We start from the raw sequence: 23,690 nt of genomic DNA, 5'->3' as shown, positions 1-23,690 counted from the left end.
TACAGATTCACCGCCCTCTCTCTGGCTGAAGAAATGTTTCCTCATCTCTGTTCTAAAGGGACACCCCTTTAATCGGAGGCTGTGCCCTGGTCCTAGACTCTTCCACCACTGGAAACATCTCCCTGTCCAGCCCTTTCAATATTCAGTAGGTTTCAATGAGACATTATTCCCTTCCCCCCCCAATCCTTCTAGACTCCTAGCAAGTACAGGCCCGGATCCATCAAATGCTCTTCAGAGCCTCTCATCTCTGGGAATTAACAGGAACTAGTTATGAACTATTTATTTTTTGAAATGTCACTTCAATCCATCTAATTAATAGACAGTTGATCATAGTGTTAAGTAAACAGCCGTCGATCAGGATGGAATAAGAGGGGATGCAGGTCACTGCAGAGAGACAGCAGCACTAACCCATTCATATGACAGACCGCTTCCACATCCAGCCAACCCAGTCCCTATAGTCGCCCTCACCCACCGGGCATCACCCCATGGAAAATAAAAACACAACGTTGGGGAGCTCAGCAGGTTAAACCGCGCCTGCCTACATTTTGCTCGTGCCTTGATGAAGGGCATTGTATTATTCTTTTCTTTGGCTTGGCTTCGCGGACGAAGATTTATGGAGGGGGTAAAAAAGTCCACGTCAGCTGCAGGCTCGTTTGTGGCTGACCAGTCCGATGCGGGACAGGCAGACACGATTGCAGCGGTTGCAAGGGAAAATTGGTTGGTTGGGGTTGGGTGTTGGGTTTTTCCTCCTTTGCCTTTTGTCAGTGAGGTGGGCTCTGCGGTCTTCTTCAAAGGAGGCTGCTGCCCGCCAAACTGTGAGGCGCCAAGATGCACGGTTTGAGGCGTTATCAGCCCACTGGCGGTGGTATATATGGTGAAGATAATCAACGTTTTGGGCTGAGCCCTTCATCAAGATACAAGCAAAATGTAGTCAGGCCCTGAACCCAACGGAATGATGCCTTCCTGTTTACTGCTTGTGGTGTTACACCACTGGCCTACTGCAGGGAGCATGGGGACAACACTTGGCTGGCTGTCAATCAGCTGAACGGAATAGACCAAGCCCCACCCTGTTGGGTGTCAATCACCCTCTGGGATACAAGCCAGAGCTGGCCTTCAAAGACATTCTCAGAGTTTACAGCAGCTCTCCTCACAGTGGGCTCTGTGGAAGTTTATGTTGAATAAAGCCTGTTGTATAGTCTTTTGGTTTTGTGTGTTTGCTTCTGACCAACAGCTCACCACACTGCTCATACCTTGAGAAAGGCTCAAGTTCGGAACATGGATAAATATATCATTACCTCTGATGAACGCTCTAGCATTTTGTGTTTCTCGCCACAATCGACACATCTGGAGACTGTGTTTCACTACAGAGGGTTGTGAACTTGGCCAGTACCATCATGGGGTCCAGTCTTCACTCCATCGAGGACATCTACAAGAGGCGCTACCTCTATCATCAAAGGCCTCACCACCCAGCCCGTGCCCCCTTCACTCTGCTACCACCAGGAAGGAGGTCCAGGAGCCTGACGAGCACCCAACGGTACAGAAACACCATCTTTCCCTCCACTATCAGGTTTCTGAACAGATGAGGGCCTCACTTCCTCTTCTTCTGCACTAATTTATTTATTTCCAAAATGTAATTTACTGTAATTTTTGTAAAGCTGCCACAAAACATGATAAATTCCAAATCGGGCGCCCACCTACATGTTTCACAAACCTCGATCAAACCCAAAGCATTGGTTCTGTAACTTTGCTCTATAAAGTTTTCTGTTTGACCCACTCTGTGTTTACTCCGAGACTCACTTTATCTTGAAAAAAACTCAGCCAGTTCACACTGAACACTGAGACCATTTATTAAAATGTCTTTTACACGCTAGCAAGATGTTTGCTCTGCCCTGGATCTCAACCTCTTGGTTTCTAAACTTCTAAAATATCAAGTTGAAGCTTCCAGACAGCTCAGTAATAAACAAAGTTACCAATGGTCACTCTGTTATAACACAGGCACTGGCTCCAGTCCCGATTTTTTTTTGAGGAAAATATCTTTTCTTAAAAGAAATTTTAGCACCTCATTTGTAATAGAGAATGTGATTTATGCCATAGATGGAGGAGGTTAGTTTGTAACAGTCACTCTCAAAGCCGTCTGTTCGTCACGGAACACTTCATTGTGAATGGGTGATGAAGAGGGGCCGCAGGCTGATTTGTGGTGATGGGTCTTCACCCAGTGCTATGGACCACTGTTACCTGGGTAAGGTGGTGCGAGGCTCACTGCTAACCCCAACCCAGTACTAATCGACAGTCACTTCAATTTTGTTTGTGGCGAAAACCAAATGTCCAACAGTTCAGCAGTGGTAACCTTCTGCTATCCCTTTCTCCAGATAACCCATCAATGTCCACACAACCATAAGACAAAGGAGCAGAAATAGGCCATTCAGCCCATCAAGTCCCTTCCACCATTCCTTCATGGTTGATCCATTCTCCCACTTAGCCCCACTCTCCTACCTTCTCCCCAGACTATTCACATACCAATCAATCTCTGCCTTAAATATACCCAATGACCTGGCCGCCACAGCCACCTGTGGCAGCTAGTTTCAGATATTCACCCCTCCCTGGCTAAAGAAGTCCCTCCACATCTGTTTCAAATGGGAGCCCTTCACTCCTGACATTGTGCCTTCTTGTCTGCGACTCGCCCACCACAGGAAACAACTTTGCCACATCTACTCTGTCCAGGTCTTTCAACAGGTGAAATGCTTCTGTGAGGTTCCCCCCCTCATTCTTCCAAACTCCAAGGAGTCCAATGCGAGAGCTGTCAAAGTTCATCATCTGCCGATTATGTTGCACCCAGTTCCTCGGGCTACAGAACCCGATCATAGTGACATTCGCTCACTGAGGAGAATCACGGAGACCTGCTGAAATCTCGGAGTGGGTTGAAACTCTGTGCAGGTCACCGTTTGAGTGGCAACTGTTGGGAAGTCTGCCCTCTGCAACCAATGTGATCATCCAAAGGAACAAGCAGTTATCCCGGCACCTGAGTGAATGGTTCCACTTCCCCTGGTCACCAGGGGACCGTGCTGGGAGGGGTATCAGAACATAGAACTCAGTACAGTACAGGCCATTCAGCCCACAATGTTGTGCAGACCAATATAAACCCCAATTAAATATTAAACCTTTGCTATCCCATAACTCTCTAATTTTCTTCCATCTATGTGCCTGTTTAAGAGTCCTTTAAATTCCAGCCTCCACCACCATCCCTGGCAAGGCATTACAGGCCCCCACAACTCTGCGTAAAAAACTTTACCCCTGATGTCTCCCGAACTTCCCTCCCTTCACTTTGTACACATCCTCTGGTGTCAGCTGTGCCTGGCCTGGGAAACAGGTTCTGGTCCACTTCAACTGATGCCTCTCAGAATCTTGTCAACCCTCATATATTAAGTCTCCTCTCATCCTTCTTCACTCCAAAGAGAAAGTCCCAGCTCGACTAACCTTGCCTCCTCAGACATGTTTTTCATTCCAGGCAACATCCTGGTGATCTCCTCTGCCCCCTCTCCACAGCTTTCACATGAGGAGACCAGAACTGAACACAATGCTCCAAGTGTGGTCTAACCCGAGTTTTATAGAGCTGCAACTTTAAATCACGGCTCTTGAACTGAATCCCCAGAATGATGAAGGCCGGCACACTGCTGTATTAGGACACAGCCCAGGCATGACCGCACCAGCTGATGCACCGAATTATGATTGACAAACAAGGACAAAGAGCCAACCCTTGACCACAGTTTCCCTGACGCTGGAGTGGACAGAAGTCCCAATGTAGCACTCACACTGGTCCCTGTCCAGGATAGTTAGTGATTGGCAATACACGCAGCTCTTACCCGTGAGAGAAACCAGGAGGCACACCCCCACAACACAGAGAGTGCATTAGGCAAGGTCCAACCTCCCTGCTTCACCTCCTCCATCAGCAGTGCTGGAGAAACAGCAGGTCATGGAGCAAGTTAGAGCCAGTGAACACTTAGGGCCCTTTGACAAGTGCTGAGGAGCAGGTAGGTGCCTGAATAGAATGGTGGGGAGAAGAGGAAGGGGAGGAATGCAGGCCAACAGGCAAGAGGGTTCAAGTGGGAGTTAGGAGAAGAAGCTGAGAAGTGAGAGGGGGAGAAGCCAGATGGCTGATTGGAGGAAGGGAGACAGAGGGGTGAGTTCCATCTGTTCCTTTCCCCATTCCACCCTGCCGATAAGGCACGATTCCTCTGGACCCACGTTGAGTGGAGAACCTAGTTATTCAGTGTGCATGTGCTTCACACATCCTGTCACGACTTATCTTGCACCTTGGTGGGTACGTCAATGCTTCCAGCACCGGGAGAGATGCTATTGGCAGACCAGCGAAGCGTGTGTCCCCAAGAGCAGATGTTGCTCTCACTGGCTCAAAGGTACAAACCTCAGCATTAAACAAGCAGTGCACTCACATCTGCAGAACACACCTCTTCAGTCACCGGCGCACTCACCTCCAGTCACCAACCTCCTGGATCACAATAAGCAACAACCTTCAACATCCTGGATGTGTTCAAGAAAATTGGTGGGGAGGTTGGGCAGGGGGTGGGGGGAGCAAAGAGGGGAGAATGAAAGAGGAGGCAAGGAGCAAAAACATGGAAGGGAGTTTAATTCAGACAAGTGTGAGGTGTTTCATTTTGAAGGGATGCACACGATAAATGGTCAGGCACTGAGGTGTGCGGTAGAACAGAGGGACCTGGGAATACAGATACATAATTCCCTGAAAGTGGTGTCACAGAGAGATAGGATTGTAACGAGAGCTTTTGGTATATTGGCCTTCATAAATCAAACTCCTATACTCAAGAGTTGGGATGCTATGGTAAAGTTGTGTAAGACATTGGTGAGACCAAATTTGGAGTATTGTGTGCAGTTTTGGTCACCCAACTACAGAAAAGATCAATAAGATAGAAAGAGTGCAGAGAACTAGTAGGGCAAAACTGGCCTGTTCTGTGCTGTCTATGGTTATATGGTCAGATATATTCAGAACTCTGGAATTTGGTCAATATATGCACCTAAAGATTTACTAGAATGTTGCCCCGACTTGAGGAATGACAGGGGTGACAGGGGAAGGTTAAACAGGTTAGGACTTTATTCCCTGGGGGGTAGAAGAATGAGGAGAGATTTGATAGAGGGATTTACAATTTTTGAGGGGGACAGTCAGAGTAAATGTAGTTTGGCTTTTTCCACTGAGGGAAGGTGAGATACAAACCAGAGGACATGGGTGAAGAAGGGTGAAAGGGTAAAAGTTTAGGGGGACGTGAGGGGGAATTTCTTCACACAGAGAGTGGTGGGAGTGTGGAAGTGGTAAATGTGCTGTAATTGTTCTACGGAGGGCGGCCTCGAGCCAGTGGGGATGACCTTGAGCCAGAGGGAACTAGCTCGTCGTCAGGCCGTCGTCTCTCCAATCACTAATTTCATTCCCTTCACAGCACAGCCATGACACCTCGACAACTCCCACAAGTGAGTATCCCCACCTGGTTTTCAATTCCTCCTTTCCTCAACCCCAGTCCACTCCTTTCCACTTCCATCCAGGGGACCTCACAGGATCTCCCTCACTGTGTATGCACCCCATTCTCCGTCTCCAAGGAGTCTTCCCTGAACCCTGAGGGGGATCGTTTCCACAGACAGTGAAACAAGCTACATCAGGAACTACCCTACATCCATTCCATCAGCACCTTTTCTTGGCCGACAATAGCAAACACCAGAGGAGAGTTCAGGGGAGATGTCAGAGCTGCTTTTTTAAAAGGGGATCTAGAAGGTGCAGCGAGGGGCAGTGGTGGAGGCTGAAACAATAGGAACATTCAAAAGGCTCTTAGTCAGGCACATGGATGGAAGAAAAATAGATGATGGGTGTGAGGGAAGGGAATACTACATTGTTGTTGTATGCACAACATTGTGGGCCAAAGGGCCTGTACTTTTCTGTGATCTTCTATGTTCTATTCTCCACACACACACAACTCAAAAATTTTCACCACCTTATTCTCATTTCCACATTGTCCGTCTTCACCCTTCCCAAAACCTTTCTCTTCAACCCAGCTCCATCTCTTCAGATAAGTTAGGAACCAGAACCCCAAACATCTCATCCCCTCCCACCTTGCTTCCTGCAAGGACTCCAGTCCATCTCTGCCACGTCTGCTCCAATAACAAGACTTTCCACACCAGTTCTTCTGAGACATTCCCTTCTTGTAACCATGGCTCCTTTCCACCTCATGCACAGGGTTGTCGACCACATCTCCTGCATTTCCTGTACACCTGCTCACTCCCCTCTCCTCCATGAACAAGGAGAGGGTTTCCTTTCTCTGCATATTCCAGTCTTCTATTCTTCATTTTACAGATCATCCTTTGTAAATCCCCCAGGCACATCTCTCCCTTCCTTTCAACGTTCTGGAAGCACCGCTCCCTCTCGTCTCCCTCTACAGTTTTCACCATCCTTGCCCCTTTTTGAACTTTCCCAGGTAACCACATGTCCTCTCACTTCTTCCTTACCCACCACCATCCAGTCTTCCCGACGAAGCATCCATCTCCCAGTGAATCCTCCAACATAGTGTATGACCTTTGGTGTCCATATAATGCAGCTTCCTCTGCTCTGTCAGAGATGTCACAGGCAGACAGGACATTGGCCCAAAGCATAGGTAGTAGATCTTTCCCTCCTCTGGAGGCAGCAGGGCCGCTGAGTTCCTCCAGCTTTTGTTTTTACTGCAATCACAGTGTCTGCAAACCTTTGAGCTTCTCTGATCTTCACTGAACTCTTTTCGTATTTTCTCTTAAAACCTCCCAATGTGGCCTTGCCACTGCCCTGTATAACTGAAGCACAACCTCTCGACTTTAATCCCATTCACTTCACCATAAACATGGGGCGGGATGGGTAATGTAGCGGTCAGCACCACGCTGTTACAGCACCAGCGATTGGGGCTCGAATCTGGCACTGGCTGTAAGGAGTTTGAACGCTTTCTGTGTCCCCGGGGGCTCCGGTTCTCTCCCAACCAAAACAAACTGGGGGTTGTAGGTTAATTGGGTGTAATTGGGCACCCGGGATCATGGGCTGAAAGGGCCTGTTAACGTGCTGTACATCTAAAATTTACATTTATTCTGTAAGATTGTAACCGCAGCAGATATTCCAGCCCTTGCCTGATAATTAACAACAATTTGTCTTTGTATACAACTCTTTCAAATTAAAACATTGTTAAACACCATCACAGCATCAGATTTGCTCTCGGCACTGACCCAAGAAGAGGATGTTTGGGCAGAAAACCCAAATTTCTGTCAGAATGGTAGGTGTTAAAAAAAAAATCATGTGATAGGGAGGTGGAGGGAGAGGGCTAGCTGAAGGTGGGTGAGAGACAGATTGGCTCAGTTCCAGCACTGATATAGCACTGTGCTTGTGAGCTGTCTGTTCAACCTCAGACACAGGGCAATGATGAACCTCCCAGACTCACTGCCAACAAATCCTGCAGAAAAGAGCAGTCATTTAAAACAGACTTTCTCCAAAAACTCTTGTTGAGCTGAAGTGTGGTGTTGACTATATGATGCAATTAACACTGAGAAAACTACAGGCTTGGCATCCCGAGGCCAGGGTAAAAGTGCAGAGGCACCACACAATTTCACTCCAATGCACAGCGCCAGTGTCTGCAGAAGCTCAAACACACAGACCCATCCCACAGCATTCCTTAGAGGCCTGGATAGCTGTTTTCCTAAGATCCTGTGCACCAACTGACAATATACTCCCCCACTCAACACAGCCACACTTAACTCTTTGTTCATCAGTCTTCAGCCAGGGCCACAGCCCTGACTAGTTGCAGTCACCCAAAGAAGGGGAGAAAGAAACAATCCACTTAGACTCCCAACCGCAAAAGTGCTGGATGGGTTCAAGTTTGTCAAATGTGTTCAGGAAAGTTTTCTAAATCAATTTCTCAAGATCTCAACAAGTGAGAGTGCATCACTGGATCTCCCATTGGCGATCGAGACAGGACAGGTGACAGAAGAATATGCAGGGGAACATTTTGGGTCCAATGATCAGAATGTCATTTGTTTCCAGATAATTATGGAGAAGGATGGAGACTTTGAAGGATGGAGACTTTCGTCTGATCTTTGCTGAGATTATGATGAAGTTGTATGTTGTGAAGACAAATTTGGAGTATTGCGTGCAGTTTTATTTAGACATACAGCACAGTAACAGACCCTTTCAGCCATGAGCTCATGCCCCCCAATTACACCCAATTGACCAAAAACCCCTTTACTTTTTGGAGGGTGGGAGGATACTGGCATAACCAGAGAAAACCCACATAGCAGACACGGGAAGAACACACGAACTCCTTACAGAGAGCACCAGATTCAAACTCAGTCATTGGCGTTGTTACAGAACCATGCTGCCTGTGGACACCGAACTACAGGAAGGATATCAGTAAGATGGAGAGTGCAGAGAAGATTTACTAGGATGTTGCCCGAACTTCAGTTCCAGGGGGAAGGTTAAACAGGTTCAGACTTTATTCCCTGGAGGGTAGAAGAATGAGGGGAGATTTGATAGAGGTATTTAAAATTATGAGGGGGAGAGACAGAGTAAATGTAGACAGGCTTTTTCCACTGAGGGTCGGTGAGATACAAACCAGAGGACATGGGTTAAGAGTGAAAGGGGAAAAATTTAGGGGGAACTTGTTCACACAGAGAGTTGGGGGAGCTGCCAGCTGAGGTGGTGAATGCGGGCTCAATTTTAAGAGGAATTTGAATGGGTACATGGATGGGAGGAGTATGGAGGGACATGGAATGGTGCAGAAAAATAGTTTGGAATTGACTAGAAGGGCTAAAGGGCCTGTTTCTGTGCTGTGGTTCAATTTATCCTGAGTGAATTCCTGAGGACAACGATGGAGACTCATTTCATGCAACAGAGCACAGAAACCAGCCCATCCGGCCCACCTGCCCGTGTTGTCAAAATCTGCATTTAACCAACAAACCCCGTATGTTTTGAAGGGTGGAAGGAAACCAGAGGAAATGCCTGCTGACATGGGGAGAACGTACAAACTCCTTTCAGACAGTGTGGATTCGTATTGGGGTTGTTGGTCCTGTTAACTGTGCTGATTGTTTGACAATATTGGAATATCGAACAGGCTGCTCAGCCCATGTGTGTGTGTACTCCACTTTAGAACACCTTAAGCTGCTTATTCCTTGAAGAAGTCCTCAAGCACGGAACTTCAGCAATATATCTACGATAACACGGCGAGATGGGTGTGCTCCTTCAGCATTTCACAGCGTCAGGTGCCCCTCGTGTTTCCCTGTTTGTTTCTTCCGTTCGGCTCTCAAACCGACTACGTAAAAAACAAATATTTTACAACAAAGGTCTGTGGCCCCCCCCACGGTAGGTGGGGGGGGGATTGGCCACCCCCACGGTAGGTGGGGGGGGATTGGCCCCCACGGTAGGTGGGGGGGATTGGCCCCCACGGTAGGTGGGGGGGGATTGGCCCCCACGGTAGGTGGAGGGGGGATTGGCCCCCACGGTAGGTGGGGGGGGGATTGGCCCCCACGGTAGGTGGGGGGGATTGGCCCCCACGGTAGGTGGGGGGGATTGGCCCCCACGGTAGGTGGGGGGGATTGGCCCCCACGGTAGGTGGGGGGGGATTGGCCCCCACGGTAGGTGGAGGGGGGATTGGCCCCCACGGTAGGTGGGGGGGGATTGGCCCCCACGGTAGGTGGGGGGGATTGGCCCCCACGGTAGGTGGGGGGGATTGGCCCCCACGGTAGGTGGGGGGGATTGGCCCCCACGGTAGGTGGGGGGGGGATTGGCCCCCACGGTAGGTGGGGGGGGGATTGGCCCCCACGGTAGGTGGGGGGGGGATTGGCCCCCACGGTAGGTGGGGGGGGGACTGGCCCCCACGGTAGGTGGGGGGGGACTGGCCCCCACGGTAGGTGGGGGGGGATTGGCCCCCACGGTAGGTGGGGGGGATTGGCCCCCACGGTAGGTGGGGGGGATTGGCCCCCACGGTAGGTGGGGGGGGATTGGCCCCCACGGTAAGTGGGGGGGGATTGGCCCCCACGGTAGGTGGGGGGGGATTGGCCCCCACGGTAGGTGGGGGGGGATTGGCCCCCACGGTAGGTGGGGGGGGATTGGCCCCCACGGTAGGTGGGGGGATTGGCCCCCACGGTAGGTGGGGGGGATTGGCCCCCACGGTAGGTGGGGGGGGATTGGCCCCCACGGTAGGTGGGGGGGGATTGGCCCCCACGGTAGGTGGGGGGGGATTGGCCCCCACGGTAGGTGGGGGGGGATTGGCCCCCACGGTAGGTGGGGGGGGATTGGCCCCCACGGTAGGTGGGGGGGGATTGGCCCCCACGGTAGGTGGGGGGGGATTGGCCCCCACGGTAGGTGGGGGGGGATTGGCCCCCACGGTAGGTGGGGGGGGATTGGCCCCCACGGTAGGTGGGGGGGGATTGGCCCCCACGGTAGGTGGGGGGGGATTGGCCCCCACGGTAGGTGGGGGGGGATTGGCCCCCACGGTAGGTGGGGGGGGATTGGCCCACACGGTAGGTGGGGGGGGATTGGCCCCCACGGTAGGTGGGGGGGGATTGGCCCCCAAGGTAGGTGGGGGGGGATTGGCCCCCAAGGTAGGTGGGGGCGGAATTGGTCCGCATTGAGAATGGCCACTCTATTGTACCTGCTCTCCTTTGTCTATCTCCTTTAGCCGGTTCTTGGTCCCCATCAGTCTCTGGATAAAAAAAAATTGCTTTGTACATCTTTAAACTCACTGGACACCACCCCCCCCTCACCCTGGCACCCAAAACATGTCCTCTTTCTAGATTTTCCCCTGGGAGAAAGATTTGGATTGTCCTCCCTATCAACACCTCACATGATGTTATAAACCTCCATCAGCTTCCCTCAGGCTCCGACACCCCAGTGAAAACAACCAAGGTTTGTCCATCCTTTCCCCATAACTCATACCCTCTAAACCAGGCCACATCCTGATCAACCTCTCCTATCCACGTCCTTCCTGTGATACGGTGACCAGAACAGTCCAAGTGTAGCCTGACCAAACGTTGTGCTTCGCTGCAGCACACCCTCCTTACTTTTACACTCATTGCCCCACCTAATGAAGCTAAGCATTCCAAACATCATCCTCATCAGCCGATCGACGATGCCCGCTTCACTGAGCTTGGGATCCGGAGGCCCAGATCTCTCTTCCCCAGGTTTTGTAAAGAGCCCTGCCTGTAGCTGTAAACTCTACCCCTACATTTGATCCGTAGAAGTGCACGCCTCACACTCACCCAGATGAAGTTCTCCAGCCACGTCATCACTGATCTATGTCCTGCTGCATCCTTTAATAGCCCCCTACACTGTCCACCACTCACTCATCTTCCTGTCATTTGCAAGTTCACTAACCCACAATTTCATTTCTGTATATTACGAACTACATGGGTGTCAACACCAATTGCGGCAGAATGCCACGGTCACAAACCTCCAACCTTGCTTTCTACGGACCTGCCAATTTATAAACAGAACCATCTGATGCCAAGCATGAAATCCCTGCATTACCTTCGAGTGGTCCTACCTCGAGTGGCCCTCCATTACCCTTGAGTGCTTCTACCTTCCCTCCTGTTTGTAATGCAAGTATAAAATGCCTTGGAAGTCATATACACCAAGGACAGCCCATGGTCCATTTTGGCCTTCCCAATACTCTGATTGAGCTCTTTCCTGCAAACCTCGCATTCCTCCAGGTGCCCACCTGGTTCTAACTTGCTCAAACGAACATCTTTTCTTTCTATTCTCCATGAAGTTCACAACCTCTCTCATCATCGAAGTTTCCCTTCCCTTGCTGTGCTGGTCCCAGACTGTGATCAGTTGGATCTAATACAACTCCCACATCAGATAACAGCTGCTCCCAATCGACTCCCTGGTGCCTGTGGGTTGTCATCATTTACTCACTCACAATTTCATCCTTTCCTGCAAGTTCCAGACTGAACCTTGTGCATCACCCTCTCCAATTCTCCACTGATCCAGGCTCCCTGTTCACCTGCCTTGTCCACAGTACTCACAGCACTGAAACAAACATCCTCAGCCCCACTGCGTTCATTAACCTGTCCCTTCCTGTCTGCATGAGAAGAACTGAAGAATTTGCCAGTAAATTGTAGGAATCTAACTGGAACTAACTAAAGTGACTGGAGCAGCTACAACACAACTTGGAAGCCACTTCTGGGATGAATCAGATGTGGAGAAAACTCAGCAACTAGAAAAAATTGGATAGTCTGGTCCCACATGGCAGGGTGATCTGGATGGTTAAATCATTGGGGATCCAAGGGGAGGCAGCCCATTAGGAGGAGGAGGGAAGTTTTTCTGATTGTGTCCAGTGGTGTGGTGCAGGGGTCAGTACTGGGACCACTGCTGTTTGTCATTTTATTAATGATCTGGGTGGCAATGATGCAATATTGGAGGGGTGGTGGACAGTGAGGAAGGATATCCAAGTGTACGGCAGGATCTAAACCAGTTGGGAAGGAGGGTCAAGGAATTTAACTCTGACAAGTGTGAAGTGTTGCACTTTAGTGAGTCAAACCAGGGGCAGGACTTGCACAGTGAATGTCAGGGCGCTGGGGAGTGTGGTGGAACAGAGGCCTGGGGTACAGTTGCAGAATCCACGAGGGTAGGAAGGTGGGGAGTGGGTGGAACAGAGGCCTGGGGAACAGACCCGGGTTCAAATCCCATGCTGTAAGGAGTTTGCACCTTTTCCCCATGTCTGTGAGGGTTTCCTCTGGGTGCAATATTACCTCCAACATACAGCCTGTCGGTGAATTTGGGTGTGATTGGGCAGCACAGGTTTAAACAGCCAGAATCGGCTTCTACAGGGTTGCAAATAACATTTAAAATTTTAAAAGTTTAAGCCTGCGCTTCATGGAAACATTGTTTTTATTCTATCAACACGTCATCCTTTTAAATCACGATCAACTTTGCCCTCCGGGAGAAAGTGGCTTCTTTGACCACCTCTCCATGAGAGGGTTTGTTTGCTGGTTCCAGGCAGAAGGGACGGAGGAATATCCGCCATCCATCACAGGGTTATATTTTACATTGCAGCATCTGCCAATTTTGGTTTTCACTCCTAGGAGGTTAATGTTGACAAGACTGGTCTCCTGCTTCCCCACCCAGCTGCCAAATTATCATCTACATGCTTCTTCCTGGAGACAACAGAGTGTGCTGGAGACCGCCTTCGACGATGACATACACTCATACAGCCGTACTGTGCCTTGGTCTCAAGGACAGAGCAACCATGGATCCAGGGTAAAACACACAAACGCGCTAGAGAATCCTACAAGGGCATGCAACATCCATCAATAGTGACTTACACGCATTGAAACCCTTCTCAAGACCCACGAAAATCTATACTTTTATCCAGTTCTGAATAAAGAAGTGGGCCATTGCCTCCTGTACCACTACATCAGTTTAATTCCCCATCCCAATCTGGTACACGCTCTCCTGTACCACTACATCAGTTTAATCCTCCTTCCCAATCTGGGCCACGCTCTCTTGTACCACTACATCAGTTTAATTCCTCATCTCATTCTGGGCCTCACTCTCCTCTACCGCTACATCAGATCCCCAATGAGGAGCAGCACCCAACTCCCCAGATTCCCTGTCAAATTACAGGTTTAAATTGAGACCTACAGCACGGTAACTGGCCCTTCTGGCCCATGCTGCCCAATTACACCCAATATTCCCAACCCCGGTACGTTTCGAATGGTGGGAGGAATACCAGAACGTTTGGATGAAAACCCATGCGGACACGGGGCAGATGTACTAACTCCTGAAAGCCAGCGGCAGATTCGAACCCCAGTCCCGGCTGCTAGCACTGTATCAGTGTTACGCTAACTGCTGTACTAACCAAACCACACTTGGGATCTTGCTTTGCCTGTCTACCTGACCTGGCCAGTTCTGTAGGTTCTCCAACTGTGACATTTGTCATCTCTCTTTGCATAGCTGTCTGAGCTTGGCACCTTCCACAGCTCTGCACTTCACACCTTTTCCGTCCCTTTGTGTTCTCAACCTAATGGTCCCTATTAACCTACTGGCCACACGACTTCACCAACCGCTTATTTACATAGCACCCTTAGGAGATATTCCCTTCACCTTGTCTATCCCTCCCAACCATCTTTCTCACTTCCCTGGTTCTGACGAAGGGTCTTCCACCTGACAACAGGCACTGACTGACCTGCTGAGGACCTTCCGGCTAGAAATCGGACTTTCAGCAACACTCACATTTCAGAAAGACGTTATGTTTGTCGCACCGAACAAGAGACTAGGTGTACCGGCCCCCTGCCACCACCAACCTGGTCATCCCTGCCCACACCACATGTGCTCACCATCCTTCCTGTAGTACAGCAGCTCCACCTTCACCTCTTCGGACCCGAGCAGAGCCTCCGCCAGCTGTGCCATGGCGCTTTCCAGGGTAGCTGGTCCAGTCAGGAAGTCACAGGTGCCAGGCTTCTGCATAATCTCCACCCTGGAGTAGCCGAACATTTCACAAAAGCCATCGTTGCAAAAGATAATGGCGCAGTTTTTCATTCGAACATTGGTGATGAGAAACTTCCGATCTAGGAGAGGATGAACAAGAATCAACTTATCCTTCTATCAAAGCCATCACCTCCTGCCTAGTCAGGATTATCAGCTCCCTTGACTGCCAGGAACCGAACGTTAATCCAGCCTGGATTAAACTTCAAATAAGATGGGAGAAAAGTCAAAGGAGCTTTAAAATAAATTTGTTTAATAACCGAACAAAGTCTTAAAACTGGGGAAGAAAGCTCCAACTAAAATGCAATTGTGGAGAAACTTGGCTGTTTCACCAGTGTCGTGTAATTAGCAAAGATACAGAACAGCCTTGTTTTACTTCAGTCATGGTGTCTGCAGACTTTCGAGTTTTACTCAAGAAAGCTCCAACTGACTGGGTCCAGAAAGGGACACACAACGGTACGACATTCAGGATGTAAAGAACCAGAGGTACAATCTACTTGTGCGGCCGCTCTTAATGAGCAGTGGGGCCCCAAATCCCTCTGCCCTGCCATTCATTCCCCTGACATTTAACCTCTCAAAGTTCCACACCTCAGACCATACGTGTGACAGAGAAGATCACTGGAGTCTCCCAGCCCACCCCCAACGACGTGATCTACCTGGATTGTTGTCTGTAGAGGGTGGGCAAAATCAATAAGGACTCCTTCCACCTGCACACAGCATCTTTCAGCTGCTCCCGTCGGAGAAGAGATACAGGAGGATCAGAGCCAGCACCTCCAGGCTGAGGAACAGCTTCTTCCCACGGGCAGCGAGAATGCTGAACGACCAAAGGAACTGCTCACACTAACCCTCCGAGACTCTCATATTCATGAAACAACATTTATTTATTTGAATAGATAAATATTTGTCGTGCGATATGTCTGGTTGTGTCTTGGTCTTTTGCACCAAGGACCAGAGAAAGCAGTTTCATCGGGTTGTACTTTTGCAGTCAGATGGCAATAAACTCGACTTGTCTGAATTAAACTCCATTGGTCCAAAACATGGAATCCACGTGCCCATTCTCCCCTCAGTCTTCTTTAGTAATTCAGCAGCTGTAACTGCACCAGCCACTTCACCTTAGCACAAACCTTCCCTTTCCTGCTCTCGAACATTCCCCTGCCCCTCTGTATAAACGAGGAATAATTTAATTTTTTTCTGTAATCTAGAGATGCAGCACAGAAACAGGCCCACGAGCCTGTGCCGCCCAAATAAACCCAGTGACCAATTACCCTACTAACTCCATTGGAACGTGGGAGGGAACCGGAGCACCCGGCAGAAACTCACGCAGGTCACAGGGAGAACAGGCAAACCCCTTACAGACAGCGATGGGTCTGAACCGGGTCACTGCCGGGGAGAACGGACAAACCCCTTACAGACAGCGGTGGATTCGAACCGGGTCGCTGCCGGGGAGAACGGGCAAACCCCTTACAGACAGCGATGGGTCTGAACCGGGTCACTGCCGGGGAGAACGGACAAACCCCTTACAGACAGCGGTGGATTCGAACCGGGTCGCTGCCGGGGAGAACGGGCAAACCCCTTACAGACAGCGATGGGTCTGAACCGGGTCACTGCTGGGGAGAACGGACATACCCCTTACAGACAGCGGTGGATTCGAACCGGGTCGCTGCCGGGGAGAACGGAAAAACCCCTTACAGACAGCGGTGGATTCGAACCGGGTCACTGCCGGGGAGAACGGACAAACCCCTTACAGACAGCGGTGGATTCGAACCGGGTCGCTGCCGGGGAGAACGGGCAAACCCCTTACAGACAGCGATGGGTCTGAACCGGGTCACTGCCGGGGAGAACGGACAAACCCCTTACAGACAGCGGTGGATTCGAACCGGGTCGCTGCCGGGGAGAACAGACAAACCCCTTACAGACAGCGATGGGTCTGAACCGGGTCACTGCTGGGGAGAACGGACAAACCCCTTACAGACAGCGGTGGATTCGAACCGGGTCGCTGCCGGGGAGAACGGACAAACCCCTTACAGACAGCGGTGGATTCGATCCGGGTCACTGCCGGGGTGAACGGACAAACCCCTTACAGACAGCGATGTGTCTGAACCGGGTCACTGCCGGGGAGAACGGACAAACCCCTTACAGACAGCGGTGGATTCGAACCGGGTCGCTGCCGGGGAGAACGGGCAAACCCCTTACAGACAGCGATGGGTCTGAACCGGGTCACTGCCGGGGAGAACGGACAAACCCCTTACAGACAGCGGTGGATTCGAACCGGGTCGCTGCCGGGGAGAACGGACAAACCCCTTACAGACAGCGGTGGATTCGAACCGGATCGCTGCCGGGGAGAACGGACAAATCCCTTACAGACAGCGGTGGATTCAAACCGGGTCACTGCCGGGGAGAACGGACAAACTCCTTACAGACAGCGGTGGATTCGAACCGGGTCGCTGCCGGGGAGAACGGACAAACCCCTTACAGACAGCGGTGGATTCGAACCGGGTCACTGCCGGGGAGAAGAGACAAACCCCTTACAGACAGTGGTGGATTCGAACCGGGTCTCTGCCGGGGAGAACAGACAAACCCCTTACAGACAGCGGTGGATTCGAACCGGGTCGCTGCCGGGGAGAACGGACAAACCCCTTACAGACAGCGGTGGATTCGAACCGGGTCGCTGCCGGGGAGAACAGACAAACCCCTTACAGACAGTGTGGGAATTCGAACCGGGTCGCTGCCGGGGAGAATGGACAAACCCCTTACAGACAGCAGTGGATTCGAACCGGGTCGCTGCCGGGGAGAACGGACAAACCCCTTACAGATAGCGGTGGATTCGAACCGGGTCGCTGCCGGGGAGAACGGGCAAACCCCTTACAGACAGCGGTGGATTCGAACTGGGTCGCTGCAGGGGAGAACAGTCAAACCCCTTACAGACAGCAGTGGATTCGAACTGGGTCGCAGCCGGGGAGAACATACAAATCCCTTAGACAGTGGTGGATTCAAACCGGGTCGCTACTGGTGTAATAACTGTTACACCAAAAATGATCCATTTTCAGTTCCAAAGGGAGATGAATGGTTTCTACCTGATCAATATTGCCCAATCTGTTGAGAATTTCCAGAATTTTGTTTCACACACTGTTAATCTTAAAGCATCAATTACATGGAGAGGACTGGAGGGGTATGGCTCGGGTGCTGGTCAGTGAGACTAGGAGGATGGGGATTTGTTACGGCATGGACTAGTAGGGCCGAACTGGCCTGTTCTGTGCTGTAAGTGGTTATATGGTTATATATGTTTACATGTGTTCACCCGGTCTAGTTCTCTCCTTATTTGTACCCCTCAAACTCCTGCTCTCCAAGGAATAAAGCCCCAACTCAACCTCTCCTGTAGCTCAGACGCCCGAGTCCTGGCAACATCCTCATAAATCTTCTCTAGGAGGAGTCACGTGATGGAGTAGTGGCCGGACGGTGAACTCCAGCCCTCTCCAGAAAAGTCGGGAAAAACAAGAGAAAACACAAAGGCACAGAAATAAAAGTTACAGAAAAGTGAGTATAAAGGTGGAAAGAAGATGGCGACAAAAAAAGAAAAGTCGAAAGCAACGGTAAGAAGAGAGGAAGAGAAGACAAAGGAGGAAAAAGGTGAAGGCCTTACCTGTCCGAAGTGGCCCGCTGCGGAGAGAGAAACCCGCTCCCTCAGGTCGGTAAATAATGGACTACAAAAATGGCTCGCAGAGCCGAGTAAAAGTGCGCAACCGCGCATGCGTGAAACTTCACGCATGCGCGATGCGAATGAAAAAAAACACACCGACGGGAGGGGGGACCAGCTGGGGAGTCGATCTCCACAGCCGGCAACGACAGCTGCAGAACACCTGCAGCAAGAAGAGACCACAGAAGACAATAGAAACAAGAAAGAAGAGGAGGAAAGGGCACCAAAGAAACAACAGATGGTCAACCCAGAGGAAGAAGAAGAGGAAGAGTATGGTGAAATAGAAGAAGAAAAGAAAGGCAAGGTAAAGGATATACTTGCTCTTATTAAAGGATACATGGAGTCATTTAAAGAATGGCAAACACAGGAATTTAAGGATTTAAGAAAAAGAATAAACAACACAGAAGAGAAAATAAATAAAATGGAGATGACCTTAACAGAAATGGGAAAGAAAATGGACAAGATGGAAGAGCGGGCAGTAGCAGCAGAAATGGAGGTAGAAGACTTAAAAAAGAAATTGGAGGAATCTAATAAAAAAACTAAAGAGACACAAGAACTACTAGCTCAAAAAATAGATACAATGGAAAACCATAACAGAAGAAATAACATAAAGATAGTGGGCCTTAAGGAAGATGAAGAAGGCAAGAATATGAGGGAGTTTATAAAAGAGTGGATCCCTAAGACCCTAGGATGTCCAGAACTACAGCAAGAATTGGAAATAGAAAGGGCACAGAGTATTGGCCTCTAAACCACAACCACAACAAAAACCAAGATCTATTGTAGTAAAATTCCTAAGATATACTACAAGAGAAAAGGTACTGGAGAAGACAATGGAAAAAGTAAGAGAGGGCAACAAACCACTGGAGTATAAAGGGCAAAAAATCTTCATTTATCCAGATATAAGTTTTGAACTCCTAAAGAAGAGAAAAGAGTTCAATACAGCAAAGGCGATTTTATGGAAGAAAGGGTATAAATTTATACTAAAGCATCCAGCGGTATTGAAAATATTTATTCCAGGACAACAAAACAGACTATTCTCGGATCCAGAAGAAGCACGAAAATTTGCAGAACAATTACAAAAATAGACTGAGGGAGGAAGACGGGTAATGAGAGTAAAAATGATCACGATTGATATGTATGTGGGTAAAGACAAAAATAGACTGAGGGATGAAGACGGGTAATGAGAGTAAAAATGATCACGATTGATATGTATGCGGGTAAAGAGGTATAAGAGTGAATAGAGACAATGAGCATACATGAATGTATCTGTACTTAGAGGAAAATATAGATAGTATAGACAAGAATTAATAAGGGAAGGTAATGGAATAGAGAGAATAAGGAGGGAATTAAAAGAGTGACCTTTGTGACATATGAAAAGTGAAATCTTTTCTGGGGGAGGCGGGGTGGGGGGAAATAGCGGTCACTGCAAAATCAGTTGACGCTTGCGAGTGGATTCGCAAATCCAAATGGAGAGGGGAGATGTGGTTGTCCGACAAGGGATAAAGGACAACTCAGGAGGTGAAGGGGAGATTGGGGATAAATAAGATAGAAATAGGAGAATAAGGAAAATGTTGGATGTTGTAGGAATGTTGTCTTATAAAGAGTTGAAAATAAGAAAACAGAAATGGAAAAGGAGGAAAGGTAATGATGGAAAAACGGAAAGAGAAGATAAACAAAATATAAAAGGGCTACGCTGAACTATATGTCTTTAAATATTAATGGAATACATAACCAAATTAAAAGGAAGAAAACTACCAAATTTAAATGAATAAATGTATTCCATTAGAAAAAATAACATATAGGTTAAGAAATAATATTGAAATATTCGAACAAGTATAGGAGCCTTACATTAAATACAATAGCGAAAACCTACCGGGGACAAACATTACCTAAGTTGATGGAAGGAGAAGGAAAGAAAAGAATGGACTCAGTAGAATTTCTGGTGTAATTTTGTTGAATGACAACATTGTCTGACTGGCTTAATGCAACCTAGATTGTATACCTAAAATGGATGAGAGGGGGGGGGTGGGGGGTGGTTTGGGAGGAAAGGGGGGGGGGGGGAGAAAAAGTCACTGTATATGTGTGAAAAGGAAGTAGTGTATATCATGGCTAATGTGATTTATGGTGTGAAAAATAAAAATATTAATAAAAAAAAAAATAAATCTTCTCTAAACCCTCTCCAGCTTGAAGTTGTTCCAGTACCAGAGTAACCAAAACAAGATTGGCCTCATGGGATGTGATCCTTGCCCTCGGGGGGAATAATTTATTTCTGCATTTACTGTCATCTGCAACAGTGAGTGCGATATGTAGGCTCCAATTTTTATTTTCTTTTGGGGGGCGGGGGGGTGGACTGCATTTGCCATGCTGTTTACAAAACAACACTGGAGCCCACAGGAAAGTGAAATCCAGTTTCTGAGCAAAGAGTCATGCAGACAGAGTTTCGAAGCTACGTCTGTCAGACCTGGATGGGGGCAGGGATTACAAAGGCCTTCAGGGTGACGCACCCTCAGGCCCCCATACCGCTGCTACTGCCAAATTCCTTATTCCAATAAGGATGTGGATGCTTTGGAAGAGAGGCAAAGATTTACCAGGATGTTGCCTGGATTGGAGAACGTGTCTAATGAAGCCAAGCTGACAGAGCTTTTCTCTTTGGAACGACAGAGGATGAGAGGCAATTAGAAGTGTGTAAGATTATGAGGGCAGAGATAGGGTGCACAACCAGTGCCTTTCTCCTGGTGCAACAGCAGAAAGGACCAGAGGTGAGTGAGAGGCAAGTTTTTATTGACAGACAGAGAGTGGCGGGGGCCTGGAATGCATCTCCAGGGGTGGTGGAGGAGGCTGGTACAATAGGGACACTTAGGCAGCCTCAGGGACGCAAGAAAAATAAAGGGTAATGGGTGTGAGGGAGGGAACAATTAGATTGTTATGGAATAGGTTTACATAGGCCAGCACAACCTTGTGGGCCGAATGGCCTGCACTGTGCTAGAATGTTCTATAGCATTTGTTCATGGATTTTTTTAAATTTAATTTTTCACACTATGAACCATACTGACCAAAATACACACAAACATTTCCCTCTTGAATATACACAGTGTCATTTTCTCCCCTTTTCCCCCCCTCCCTCCTGTTCATGGATTTTTGAGTATAGGAATAAAGATACTACAATTGTGAAGAGCCCTCGTGAGCCTTCGCCTGGAGAGTTCACCCAAGCAAATCTGTCGCACAGGGAGTGTGGAGCAGAATTACTTCTGTCGGAGGACTGCTTAAGGCACTTATTCACACATCTCATGATATGTGGCTGCTGTGGAAACTGTTCCAAAACTTCAGTTGGAACTGGAGAGCAAGTTTGTCCTGAAGAAGGGTTGCACCATCACAAGGAGGAGGGATTTCATCGAACCATGAAATTCCAACCAACCTCGACAGTAAGGACATTGCCCCAAACTGAGGGAATGGGATTTGGACCTGGTGTTCGTGCCAGAGCAAGGGTGAGCTGTTTTTGGCGAGATTGGGAGATATTTCTTCACTCAGAGGGTGAATTCTTGGAATTCTCAAGCCCAGAGAGTTGTGCAGGTTGAGTCTTCAGAAGAGACTGATAGATTTCTGGAAATTACAGGAAATTGGAAACTCTGCTGGAAAATAAATCTGAGCCCGGTGACCAGTTGCGACCTCGGTGAGTGATTGAGGCTCAAGGGCTGGCTGCCCGAGTGTAGGCATCAGCTCTTAGAATCCCCTCCTCATGGTGACATGTCCCACTGTTGGACTTTGGTGAATTGCTGAAAATAGTCCCTCAATGTGTTGCACGTAAACTGGAACGTGTTCCTCTTTGCATAGGTGGAGACCCTCCTGAGACTTGAGTGTTGGAATTTCCACAGTGTCCACATCTCCCGAGTTGTGTTGCTGTGTTAAGATGTTAAATGGAGTCCAGTTGAAGATTTCTTTCCCCAAAGAGGTTCTCCTCTGGTAGAAAGAGACACTTTCTAGTTGATAGATGCAACTTCAACTACACTAAAAGATCTAACTTTTTAAAAAAAATATAAAGCACGGTAACAGGCCCTTCTGACCCATGACCTCATGCCGCCCAATTGACCTATGCTTTGAAGGGTGGGAGGAAACCGGAGCCCCCAGGGAAAGTCCATGCAGACATGGAGAGAACGTACAAACTCTTCAGACCATGCAGGATTGGAACCCTGGTCCCGGACGCAGGCGCTGTAATAGCGTTGCACTGGCCGCTGCGCTAACCTTGGGCCCTGCACCAGGTAAGCTCAAAATCTCCGTCCGTCGAGCTTTGCTTTGAGGTTTGCCTGGAAGTTTCCTCTCGCTTCGTCTGACTGCAGTTTTCCAACATTGAACCTCTTTCTGGGGGCTTTATTGTTCCTGGGCTTTGGCTTGAAGTGAAGGTTGAGCTTGCAGCGAACCAGCCGGTGGTCAGTGTGGCATTCCGCGCTAGGCATGACCCTGGTGTGGAGCACATCTCGTTTGTCACTTTCTCGCACCAGGACGTAGTCCAGGAGGTGCCAGTGTTTGGATCGGGGATGCATCCAGGTGGTCTTAAGGCTGTCCCTCTGCTGAAAAAGGGTGTTTGTAATGACAAGCCGCTGTTCTGCGCAGAGCTCCAACAGGAGGCGCCCATTGTCGTTGCAATTCGTTGCAATTTAAAAGAATTCCTTTTATTACGGAGGGTAGAGCTCGTTCCTGATCTTCTCGAAGTGGCCCACACTCATTAAATGTGAAGCTATTTGGTAAGATGGGCGTGTTTGATGCCCCCCTCTACAAAGCATCATCCTATTTCCCAGTACCCACACACATTATAAACTACCACCTCCAAACCCCTTCATTTCATGGAGTCCGACTGCACAAAACCTGCAGTCCACACCGGGATTTCTGTGGTGAAGCAGAAGGATTATAATCAGAGGTGAGAAGTGACACCCTGCAATGACCTGGTAATTGTTCCTTCCAACACATTGCCAGCCTTCCTGACAACAAGATCCCTTCCAGTTTGGCAACCACTTTGTAAACCATGTCTTGTTATCTTTAAGCCCGAGTTTCTCATTGCCACTTAATATCCCTCTTTACCTCCCATTCTGTTCTAATCAAACAAAGCCAGTTTGAAAAGCAGAGGCTCATCTTTCAGCCGGGCACCTCACGTGGTTGGCAAAAATTCCACCATTCCCAGGTAAGCCTCATTCACAATTCACTTCTATCTGTATCCCATTGCCCTCTGCCTTCACTTTAATGTCTCCCAAATTCCACCCGAGCCTTGGTGTTTGCCTCCTTCCCCTGCACCAACACAACACCTGCTGCATCAGCAGGTTTTACTGTCATATTCTTCCCGAGGCCGTGAGAAGGGTTCTGCCATGAGCAGCCTGGTAAGTCAACTGTAACATTCATGCAGCCATCCAAAGTGGGAGAGAAAGAACACAGAGCGAGAATGAGCAAGGGCAGCACGAGAGCACTGTAGTGGGCTCGTTCAGAAGCCTGATGGATGCA

General features: G+C 49.1%; 1 protein-coding gene across 1 annotated transcript in view; it reads right to left on the bottom strand.

Moving 5' to 3' along the window:
* Positions 1 to 23,690, bottom strand: part of LOC138746796 (voltage-gated inwardly rectifying potassium channel KCNH6) — a 43,716-nt gene that overhangs the window by 2,694 nt on the left and 17,332 nt on the right. Inside the window, exons 2-3 of the mRNA XM_069905256.1 lie at positions 14,362 to 14,592; positions 10,674 to 10,724 (exon numbers count right to left, since the gene is read on the bottom strand). Of these exons, the coding sequence (XP_069761357.1) occupies positions 10,674 to 10,724; positions 14,362 to 14,592 (282 nt within the window). The remainder of the gene's footprint in view (positions 1 to 10,673; positions 10,725 to 14,361; positions 14,593 to 23,690) is intronic.

Source organism: Narcine bancroftii, chromosome 12, assembly GCF_036971445.1.
Source record: "Narcine bancroftii isolate sNarBan1 chromosome 12, sNarBan1.hap1, whole genome shotgun sequence".
Lineage (NCBI taxonomy): Eukaryota > Metazoa > Chordata > Chondrichthyes > Torpediniformes > Narcinidae > Narcine > Narcine bancroftii.
Note: the sequence above shows the minus strand (reverse complement) of the source record. Positions and strands in the feature narration are given on the sequence as shown.